Source organism: Leuciscus leuciscus (assembly GCF_965113295.1).
Source record: "Leuciscus leuciscus genome assembly, chromosome: 7".
In the NCBI taxonomy this organism is placed as follows: Eukaryota; Metazoa; Chordata; class Actinopteri; order Cypriniformes; family Leuciscidae; genus Leuciscus; species Leuciscus leuciscus.
The window spans coordinates 36,967,559-36,978,720 of record NC_138731.1 but is presented as its reverse complement, the minus strand read 5'-3'; the positions used below and the strand labels follow the sequence as shown (position 1 = coordinate 36,978,720).

Genomic DNA, 11,162 nt, shown 5'->3' with positions numbered 1-11,162 from the left:
GACAGACCGCTGATATATACTGCGAAAATACACTCCGCCCCCTTTTGTGCTCAAAAACAGAACCAGTTTCCGTGACACAGCAACATATTTAATAACACAAGCTCGTCTGAACAGATCAATGTCATGCTTTTGATTCACTAGATGAATTTGCTAAATAAATAGCTATTTTAAAATAGCCTCGTTGCGGTAATCAACAGGTCTAAAAATGTTATTGTAGGGGTTTGTTTCTCCAAATGTGACTACATGATTACTAACAGTTTAAACCCCTTTATCAATTAAAATGGTTTTGAATTCTTTCCTCCAAAGTTAAAATTCAATATTCTCATATTTGAAATATGAAGTGGACAAACAGGCAAGGGTCAACAATATAACGATGGCATTGGGGCATGTTGTAACTTGTCACAAAATGTTTTTAATGGGCATTAATGGTGGAAATTCGTAATTTAGGCAAGTTACTTGCAGTCAAGCGTTTAAAGAGATAGTTCACCCCAAAATATAAATTCTGTCATCATTTACTCACCCTCAAGAAGATATTTTGAAGAATATCTGTCACCAGACAGTTGACAGCATTTTCATATTTGGAAAAAGAGACAATGGAAGTCAATGGCTACCATTAACTGTTTGGTTACTAATATTCAAAAAAAATATCTTCTTTTGTGTTCAACAGAAGAAAGAAACTCATACAGGTTTGGGAAAACATAAGGGTGAGTGAATTTTCATTTTTGGGTGAACCATTAAAGTCTAAACTTTTTTTTACACAGCATCTTACTACCAAACATCAGTAAAGCACTTACCACAGCAAGGTTTCTGAGATGCACCAATGTCCATTAAATTGGTATTGGCCATTAAAAAACCCATATCAGTATCAACAATCTCTTTAGGCTATGTCATCATGACAGTTTGATGGATGACCTGTTTAATTTGAGGACTTAAAGGGTGCATGGTACTGTAACACTGTCAAATGGGTAATTCTACAACACAAGCCTTGATGAACATTACTGATATATGGAAATCCAGAAACTATTTTCTGGATTTATAGGGTTTCCATACAATCAGTGTCCACTTTGTCTTATATACCGAATATCAATCTAGATAGATTTCTTTTCACAATCAGTCCTGGAAGATTTTTCTTTCTCACTGTTCTTGGTTGCACTTTGGATCACTGACAGCTATTTCCCAACAGTTTGGCAGTATATGCCTCTTCCCAATAGTATCCAGATTTATTCTATTCAGGTCAGTACTAACACACAGCAGCTTCAGCACAGAAACAAACATAAATTGAAATGTTACATGGAAAGCTACATGTTTTGTTTTCTGCTTTCGTTTTAAAGGAAAGTTATTGCAAACTCACTTCTCCAACCCAATTATTGCCTAACCATGAGAGGAACTAGAGTCTTTAATAATTTATAAAGTAATTTCTAGTCTCAGTGGACATGCTTCAATTAAAATTGTCTATACACTTTTTGCTAAAATGGCTATACCATTTTTGGTTTCCCAAAGAACATTTTGAGTGAACAGTTCTTAAATTTTGTATTTTTTTATTTACTTAGTGTGAAGAACATTTTTATCTAAAGAACCCCTTTTCACTATAAAGAACCTTTTGTGCAATGGAAAGGTACTATGGATGTTAAAGGTTCTTCGTGGAAATATAGATGCTTTCTTTCTGAAGCAGAAGCTCATGGCAAAAGTAATAGCATGTTTTTCTTATCTCGTGATTTTTTTATTTTTTTGACATGATAATGCATAAAAAGTGAAGTAATGCTTTGCTCGGTTTGATTGTTTTTAAATAATAACGTGATGCAATGATATGTCTAATCACAAAACAAACAGAGAGGATTGTGTTGTTATACCTCTTTGTTAGTGGTTTTCATATTTGTTTGCTGCAGTATTTGGCAGTAGCCAATGCATGACAAAGCAACACCTAACACTGGTTGTGGGCCTGATTAAAAAGTCTGACGATTAGAAACCCATCCCATTCACAGAAGGCTCAAAAGCTGAGTCATGTTGCACACGGAACCATCCACAGAAATCTGAGACATGGAAATCAGAGACTTGGTTTTGTGCTCCATCACTCTGTTGGTCTCATAAGACCATGTGCTTTACTTGCTGGCTCATATCCTCTACATCTATAGAATGAAAGAATCTGACACTGGTGACTTTCCCACTTATCAAACTACACATTTTTTAACACACCACAACAATATTCGGGCTCTATTCATGGTTTTTATGGTAAGAAAAAATTACAACTAAACATGGTTTTCTTTGACCTGAGCAACTGTCCCAATACATTTACTAACCCTGGACATTGGCAATTCTTCGGCTGATAAGGATCCAAACTTTACACAGGTGTCTAGAATCAATATAGGATTACTGCCATGACCAAGACTGAACCCAAACAAACTAGTGTGTTTGTGATATTAGAGGTGGAAACACACAAGTAAACACTGTTCACGTGATTTAACACTTAAGCCTTTTAAGGGTGACCACACATTTCAACAGAACTATACAGCACAGGGGCTAATGCACAATCAACAGGACCACAAACACAAACACAAACACTGTAATTCAGTAAATGCAGGCTTTCTGTGTCATGAATGAGGTTAGAAGTTTACGAAACAGGAGAGTGGGATCTAACTGGTATTAAAAATAGGAATGATTACAAAAACCCATAGATCCTATGTTTAGAACAACAGACAACAGATTAAAATGACTTCCAGGTGCTTGCTTGCTTATTATTCATTATTATGCATTATTCATCTGAATAATAAAGTGCATGTATAGTGTGCACTTGCGGTGACTCAAACCTTAAAATAAAGTTTATGTCTGCCAGCCCAACAAAACAATATGGAAATATTTCACTGATGGACAATGATGAATGATAAAAGAAGCTTGGCTTGATTAAAAAGCATAACTAGAAGCAGTTATAGGGGTCTTTAGGGTTACCAGATAAACCACTTTCTGGGGACAGTTTCCTGGTTTTTGGTGGCCTGTCTCCAACTGGAGTTGTCCACTTTATAGCACGTTAATACACTGCAACATAGCTATGCCACCTGGGTTAAAGTACACCTCAATATTAATAAAAAATTATACTTTCAGCAATTACTCTTGCAGAAAGCACATGATTTGTTCTCAAAATGAGCCTAAATGCAAAATAATAAGCCCAGTTAGGGATAGTAAAGATCTACTTCCATAAACACAAACATAAAATAACATAAAAATATAAAAAAACGTTGTAATTACTGTATACAGCATATTCACAGTTTGTGAAAATACATTTAGAAAATATTTGTTAAATACAGTTTTATTTATCTCATATTTATTTTTGCAAATCTGTTTTTGTGAAGTCATAATTTTGTTATAATTTTGTTTTGATATGTTTTCAATGGTTACTATTGACTATTTTTAGTGTGATTTTTGACGAATTAAAACCAATTGGGGTCAGTTTGACCTGCAAAAACATAATATACTTATAAATTATAATAGTATAAGAAACCCACAACAATTAAAAAATAAAAACATCCAAAAATATATTGTACCCATTTTTTTGATTCATAGATAATAAACAAGTGAGATTTCAATTTTATTTTAACCACTAAACTAGGAAATGTCCCTGGATTACATTTCAGAAATCTGGTTACACAGTCTTTTTCACAAAGTCTTTTGTCTCAATACACGTGATCATTTCAGGGATGTGCATTTTGCATCATAAGCGATGACTTCATGAAACAGGATTCTGCATTTAGGATTGTGGCTGTTGGCTGTTTAAAAATCAAAAGGCTTCATTGTACCCTAAATACTACCTGGATTAAACAAATTTTTACAGTAAGACAGTAAAAGCTTTGACTAAACTTTTTTCCCCGTCAAGGTTAAAATGCAAACAATGTGCTTTGACATGTTTTGAGCAAAGCTCTTGTTACAGGACAACAGCATTTTTTGGATAATTGGACATTGCATAAGAGTTATGATATAATGTTCATTTTCTTTACCGATAGGCTATGGTACAGCAGAATATCAGATAGAATAGAATCAGTTCTAGGTTCTGGTGATGAAAAACTCTTAATAGTGGATCATTGCCCTGAGTGTGAAATATTATAAAATCTATTTGGATGCATAAAATTTACTTATGGTCAATTAGGGATGTGTTAAAAAAAATTTTTTTTGTCATCACAAGCAATGATCTCATAGATCAGGATTCTGGATTTAGGATTTTGGCTGTTGACACTAGTTTTGTGGGAGAAAAAAATCAAGAGGCTCCATTGTTTTTAGAGTCAGACAGTAAAAGCCGGTCAGCTTTGACTTTAAAATGCAATCAATATGCTTTGACATGTCTTGAGCAAAGCTCTTCAGCTACATGGCAACAACAATATTTTAATAATATGATGTTATGTGCACCAAGTGAACAAAAAAGTATCATGATACCATAACTCTTGGTGCACATCACCAAGAGTTATGGTAGCATGATACTTTTTTGTTCTCCTTCAAGGATGGTAAGATATGTTTCAGTATCAGATCATATCAGTTTGAGACAGGTATCAGCTTCGGTTGCTCTGATAGTGGGACACTGCCCTAGATGTTCAAATATATTGTAAAATCCAGGTTTGGAAGTATTGGACCAATCTGAGCTGTTATTCTTGAAAACTTACCCTTACAAAAACAAGATTTCACAATTTTTTTATTTTTTTATTAAAAAAAGAAGAAGAAGAAGAAGAAGAAGAAGTGTTTGTTCCTTATTGCAATTTAAACCATGGTAACCACAAATTAACCATGATTTTCCAACACTAACCATAGTTTAACCATGATATTTGTAGTAATACTGTGGTTATACAAATGATAATCAATGAATTCGCCCAAAAAAAACACAAAAAACCCCCAAAAAAACACATGGTTACATTCTATCTCGACACATTATCAGTAATGAAAAACTACCTGCTTACTCATCTATCATCCTCATTCATCCGCATTTCTTTGTTCAAATGCTCCAGCCTCTGGCAGCTACCGTCAAACCATTATTTTCAAACAGTTAGTGCTAAATTTACCATAATGGTATTATTGTGGGGGTTATGATTTCGTAAACACTTACGTGACGCACTTTTAAAGCGCCGTTGTCTGTACCCCCGCATACGTCATTCGTATTCGACGAACGAGCTACTTGCATGTGGAAATGTTTCCTTAAATCAGACGAAGCGTTTTGACTTTTGATATAAAATGTCTTCTTCTAATAACATACTGCGAACGGAACCTGGGACTCAAGAAGAGCTCGCACAAAAAGAGGAACTAAACAAGAAGGTTTCCTATTAAAATATTTAGCAAAGCCTATATAGCTACATAATCATACATTTACGTTATTTGTCAGTTATAAAGTAACTTATGTTTTTAATCTCTGTTTACTAACCTTTTTTCCAATAAACCAAACGATTTATTCACAGATAAAAGAGCAAAAGATTTTAGTCGACGAGTTGAGCAATTTGAAGAAAAACAGGGTATGTATGTTTGTTGTCCCATATCTTATCTGGGTCATGCTACATTTGAGTAGCAGATGCTGTCACTCAATTATAGATGACAAGTCAAACTGCAGAGTACTCATCTCCACATCCTATAGAAGTTCATATTATGCTTAAAATGTTTCAGTTGTTTTCAATTTCCGTAATGCTTAGCGATTTCAATTTTCCTATTGAAAAAAGTATATTTGGATATATATATGAAAGGAGTACAAATTATTTGTTGTGTATACTCTCTCTCTCTCTCTCTCTCTCTCTCTCTCTCTCTCTCTCTCTCTCTCTATATATATATATATATATATATATATATATATATATACACTTATAATATATATTTATATATATACACTTATAATATATATTTATATACACAATCTATTTTCCAACACATTTGGAATAAAATATTAAAATTCCATGTCCTTCTTCAAAAGACTGCTTTTATCTTGCATTAACTAACATGTAAACAATATTAATATTTACCTCAAAGTCAGTGGTCATGGCATACATTTAAATGAAGAGGATTTAGGATTACCCATATTCTTAGGATTATACATGCAGATTTTGCTAGAATATCATTATGTTCTGGTAATCCTAACCTTATTCTTATAGAGAGTGTACATACAGCAACCCAACAGCAATATATTCTTCCTGGCAGACAAAGGAGAGAGTCTTAGCTCAAGTAAAAGTAAGTTTCATAAATAATGAATAAAACCATAAATACCAACTGTTTTGAGTTCTTTCTAATACTGTCATCTTGCCTTTTACAGAGGATCTTGATAACATGAGGAAAGAATATCAAGAAATTTAGTTCCGTAGGACCATGTGTGGGATCTGCTGTGTGGTCAGTTTGACCACACCGCATGATCCACTAGAGGAGTGTGTGCATGAAAATCTCAAATACAGAGGTCCCGACTGTAGCCGGGACATTACAGTAACAATCTCAGACTGCAGTCTCCTTTTCTCTGCACATGTGCTTCATATGAGGGGTTGCCTGACACCTCAGCCTCTTCAAGATGACAACGGGAACATGCTTCTCTGGAATGGAGAGGTATTTGGTGGTCTGAGAGTAGAGCAGGAAGATAATGACACCAAAGTTGTCCTCCATCACCTGTCAATGGCGCAGAGCGCCTCAGAAGTGATATTTTTACTGTCACAACTCAAAGGACCCTGGGCCTTTATCTATTACCAAAAAGCAGAGCACTGTATCTGGTTTGGGAGGGACTTTTTTGGAAGAAGAAGTCTGCTTTGGAAATTTGATCCTGAAAGAGCATCTTTCACACTTGCATCTGTTGCTTCCCAGTCAGCAGATACAATTCAATCTCAGTGGCAGGAAGTACCACCTAGTGGAGTTTACAGGTTTGACCTAACGGACTCTTCATCCCTAGGGACATTCGTTTTTGATCTTTATCCATGGGTTTTCCACAATGGCAATGAGCCAAATGAAATCTCAGAATTTAAATGCGAAAGTCTACCCAGGTCTGTCTCTGTAAACACAAATAGTTCTGGACTTTACCTTATCTGTCCTGTTTGTCCAATGAATACATCAATTTCATCACTTACAACTGAACAAGATCAGAATGCCTCTCAAACCTCTGTTGCAAGTCTGAAAGAATTACTAACAAACACTCAAAAGAAAGCGATGGTTAGCACGCTCATTGATGTTCTAAGCGAGGCTGTCCGTAAGAGAGTTTGTTACCTACCTGCTCAAGATGAAATGGCGGTCCCCTTAAATTATACAAAAGCTGGTATTGCCATTCTTTTCTCTGGGGGAATTGATTCAATGATATTAGCTGCCCTTGCTGATAGGCATATTCCTGCAGACAAACCCATTGACCTACTCAATGTTGCTTTCAAAATCCAAGAGGCAAAAGTGCCTCCCAAGTCTTTGAAGAAAGGGAAAAATAAGAAGAAAGACTGTGATGCTGATAAAACACAATCGGATCAGCAGAGCTTTAACTGCTTTGATGTGCCAGACAGAATAACTGGAAGAGCTGGTGTGCAAGAACTAAAAAATCTCAGTCCAAACCGCCAGTGGAACTTTATCGAAATTAACGTAACTCAAGAGGAGCTTCAAGAAATGCGACACAAACGCATCCGTCATTTGGTTCACCCTTTGGACACTGTTCTGGATGATAGCCTTGGATGTGCTGTCTGGTTTGCTGCCAGAGGAACTGGCATCATAAATGAAGAAGTTGAAGAAGAGCTTTATATTTCAGAAGCAAAGGTTACTTTGTTTTTCTGTTTGCACTTGAATTATGTCTATATGAAAATGTATGTCATTGTAAAGACTTAAAGTCACGCTGCATGAAATTTGATTTTCCTCTTTTTAAAGGTGATTTTGACTGGCATCGGAGCAGATGAACAGCTGGCGGGATACTCCAGACACAGAGTGCGGTATAAGAGCTCTGGACTAGAGGGACTCGTCAAAGAGCTGGCTATGGAGCTGGGACGAATATCCTCGAGAAATCTGGGAAGGGATGACCGAATCATTGGGGACCATGGAAAAGAGGCCAGGCAAGAGTGACGCTTTGCAGCTCAAGAAATATCTAAGATTAAAGAAATTCTATAGCATTGCACATAATACATACTGTATATTTCTTTTATCTCAGATTTCCATACTTGGACGAAGATGTAGTCAGTTTCCTTAATGGACTACCGGTGTCAGAGAAGGCTGACTTGTCTTTACCCAGAGGAGTTGGAGAAAAGCTGTTATTGAGGCTAGCAGCTGTCGAGTTAGGATTGGGACTCTCTTCTCTCTTACCTAAGAGAGCCATGCAGTTTGGCTCTAGAATTGCCAAGTTAGAGAATAGCCATGAAAAGGCCTCAGATAAGTGCAAAAGGCTGGTCGCCACCTGATTTAATACTCTGACTCTTGTACCTTCTAATTTAACAAGATTTTGACAATAATTCACTCAAAAATGGTACTGACACAGTTTTATTCTGAATGTAGTTTTCATGTTTGATTGTCATTACATGTTTGAACTACATTAAATAAACAGTTGGATTGTGAAGTTGGTCCTTGAAGTATTTGTCACATTCTATGTATGATGCAAGATTCCCCACATCAAATCGACCAGATATCCTGTGCACGTACACAGGCCTCCTAAAATTAAACCAAGCATGATTAATGTCACTAAATGCAAGCAAAAGCAATCCCTTATTATTGTCTACAGTCTGCCTTTAAATTACCTTAATATGAGCCATGACAGAAAGGTCCCTGGTGCGTCCCGCTCTTCAATAGGTGCATTCTGTATGGAGAAGAGTTACATAAAATAAAAATAAAAACACACACTATAGAATAATTTAATAAATATAGATCAACTGTACCTTCTTCTCATTAAGAAACATGTCCAAAAGAGGAAGGGTGGTTCTTGAAAACAAATAAAAGCAAGGACACTGCAAAACGAGGAAAACGCATTAAATACATCGCTTGTAAAAAATAAAGATAAACAGTACTGAAATGTCTTCCAATGCAAATGAAAACATACTGCATTACGTGAACTTGTTTCACTTAAGAGAGGTTTTTCTTTCATACGCTGCACTTTAAGGTCCTCATCCAACTCCAGAATCCCATATTTGGATGTTTCTGACGGTGGAAATGATATAATAATGGATTTAAAAACCAGTGACCATATGTTTAGCAAAGTTAAAAACATCCCCTGGTTTCACAGACAAGGCTTAAGGCAGGCTAGTACCAGACTAAAATGCATGTTTGAGCTGTTTTAACTGAAAGCAACCTGCACTAACATATTTTAAAATGTCAGTGCCATTGTTTTGTCTCAAGATGCACACCAATAATGTTTTTTTCTAAGGCATGTTTATAAAAGCTACTTAAATGTCCTAATTAATCTAAGGCCTAATCCTGGCTTTATCTAAGCCCTGTCTGTGAAACTGGGTCATTGTTCTGTTTTTACGCTCACCCTCATCTTTGCATTGGTATGACAGCACTAAATTGCTCTCTTTGTCTTTATTTTGCACTTCAAAGAACCTCTCTGTGAATTTCCTCAGGCTGAAATCTTCTTTGAATAAAGTATCGCTGCAAAATAAAAAATAAAAAATGTCTCTCTTTTAAAGCCATCTCAAACACTGCCTGAAAGACAGTGCCTTATTCAGTCTGAAGCTGGTCATACCCTCCGATAACTAGTAAGTGGTCATCCACAGCACACAACTTGACTGTCAACTGAAGACAGGCAACAGCACCAAGTCTGTCCTGCAGAGACAATTGAAAGGGAGTTAAAAAAAACAACAACATTGAACATCCATAAATTACTCCATTCCAGTATGCTCACCTCGTTTTTTCTAGTACCATCGTTTATGATTTTAACATTGGGGAATTCTTGAGCCCACTGCTGGAATGCTTCAAAGTAAAGATCATTTGTCTGTGCAATAGATGATACAATTTGTTATTTAGGTCAAACACTATTACTTTCAAAGCTCAATACGGTCAAGGTTTTTTTTTTTTTTTTTTTTACTAAGCAGTTATTTTGGACTCACAACCACATAAACTGTGTCCACACATCCTGTCTCGGTCAGTGCCTGAACCCAGTGTGAGATAAGGGCACATGAACCAACGGGAAGCAGCGGCTTGGCAATGCCGCCCAGATGCTTGAAATTCCCAGTCGTGTCATTCTCGATATCCCTTTGCAGTCTAGTTCCATAACCTGCAGCTAAAATAACAGCTTTCATTGTCAGCTGATAATGAAAGTGAAAACAGCTCTTTTGAGCATTTGATTTTGAATAAGTTCGATGAAGTCGCAAAATTATACACTTTCTGGGGCTTTCGACAGGAACATTCACTGGGTAAAGGTTGCTGTAGTTTCCTCAGTCACTCAGACCCAGACATGCGCAGTGCTGGTCCTCACAACTTTATCAAAGCGGTCCACATATCCAGGAAGGCTAATCTACTTAGCTCATAAATATTAAATACGTTTCGAGACGCTAAAGGGGTAGTAGGGTAGGGGTCGTTTACTCTGAGGACTCTCTAGATATGTCTGTTCTGTATTGGTGCATTCTATATTAAATCTGTACACTTTATTCATGAGTAAAAAATGCGAATCGGATCTTTTGAACAGTCCGATACCGGCTCATTGATTCATTTAGGCCTACGTCATGACGTATTTATGCAATTGACGTAAATATGTGCGCGTAGGCATACAAATTAAATTATGTAACACTATATGTTGTATAATGGATACATACATTTTGGAATGTATGTAATATTATATTACATACATTATATAAAATCATATTCATATCATATTCTAATAGATAATACAAGTTATTGGCTCGAGAATGTTTAATCATTTTAAGGCATTTAAAGACGTTTTAAGGGGTGACATTTTAAAAAACCTGCATTTATAAATAAAATTACTTTAACCAAAAAAAAATCCTATTATTTATAACAAAAGTTTAATTTAATCCCTCTATAGTATTAAACCAAATGGATGTCTCTTACTTTGATGTTATTGTGTTAGATGGATAGGCAAATAAAAAGAATTAATGTGATTTTGTGCATATCTATATCATAATTTACATATTTAGTTTTTAGGGTGATTTTGTAGCATTCTGTCTTGAACTACAGATGACTGGCGCATTTATAGTAATGTTAATTAATGTGCACTGTCCATGTTACATAAACTAATGAAACTAATAAAAAAACTAAAA

The 11,162-nt window shown here is 35.7% G+C and overlaps 3 protein-coding genes across 3 annotated transcripts; 2 read left to right on the top strand and 1 right to left on the bottom strand.

Moving 5' to 3' along the window:
• The first annotated feature begins 4,895 nt into the window (after positions 1 to 4,895).
• asdurf (ASNSD1 upstream open reading frame) lies at positions 4,896 to 6,404 on the top strand. The gene is made up of 4 exons (XM_082175754.1): positions 4,896 to 5,286; positions 5,427 to 5,480; positions 6,108 to 6,183; positions 6,266 to 6,404. The coding sequence occupies exons 1-4, from the start codon at positions 5,206 to 5,208 to the stop codon at positions 6,304 to 6,306; spliced, it is 252 nt and encodes an 83-aa protein (XP_082031880.1). The 5' UTR covers positions 4,896 to 5,205; the 3' UTR covers positions 6,307 to 6,404.
• Positions 6,319 to 8,509, top strand: asnsd1 (asparagine synthetase domain containing 1; the record flags this gene model as incomplete). The annotated part of the gene is made up of 3 exons (XM_082175745.1): positions 6,319 to 7,722; positions 7,831 to 8,012; positions 8,108 to 8,509. 3 exons carry the CDS (start codon positions 6,319 to 6,321, stop codon positions 8,352 to 8,354), a joined length of 1,833 nt encoding a protein of 610 aa, XP_082031871.1. The 3' UTR covers positions 8,355 to 8,509.
• On the bottom strand, positions 8,418 to 10,362 carry LOC309503050 (uncharacterized protein). Its single transcript, XM_082175750.1, has 8 exons — positions 9,993 to 10,362; positions 9,788 to 9,877; positions 9,629 to 9,708; positions 9,419 to 9,534; positions 8,987 to 9,084; positions 8,826 to 8,894; positions 8,688 to 8,746; positions 8,418 to 8,601 (listed from the first exon to the last, which is right to left on the bottom strand). Exons 1-8 carry the CDS (start codon positions 10,182 to 10,184, stop codon positions 8,481 to 8,483), a joined length of 825 nt encoding a protein of 274 aa, XP_082031876.1. The 5' UTR covers positions 10,185 to 10,362; the 3' UTR covers positions 8,418 to 8,480.
• Between the last annotated feature and the right edge of the window lie 800 nt (positions 10,363 to 11,162).

Bases quoted from the DNA above. Each gene is read 5' to 3' on its own strand.
- asdurf (XM_082175754.1), top strand. From the start codon at position 5,206: ATGTCTTCTTCTAATAACATACTGCGAACGGAACCTGGGACTCAAGAA. The intron at 5,287-5,426 runs GTTTCCTATTAA...ATTTATTCACAG, and splicing joins AAGAGGAACTAAACAAGAAG to ATAAAAGAGCAAAAGATTTT. The intron at 6,184-6,265 runs GTAAGTTTCATA...TGCCTTTTACAG, and splicing joins GAGTCTTAGCTCAAGTAAAA to AGGATCTTGATAACATGAGG.
- LOC309503050 (XM_082175750.1), bottom strand. From the start codon at position 10,184: ATGAAAGCTGTTATTTTAGCTGCAGGTTATGGAACTAGACTGCAAAGG. The intron at 9,085-9,418 runs GTGAGCGTAAAA...TTCCACCGTCAG, and splicing joins ATACCAATGCAAAGATGAGG to AAACATCCAAATATGGGATT. The intron at 8,602-8,687 runs GTAATTTAAAGG...GTTTAATTTTAG, and splicing joins CTGTCATGGCTCATATTAAG to GAGGCCTGTGTACGTGCACA.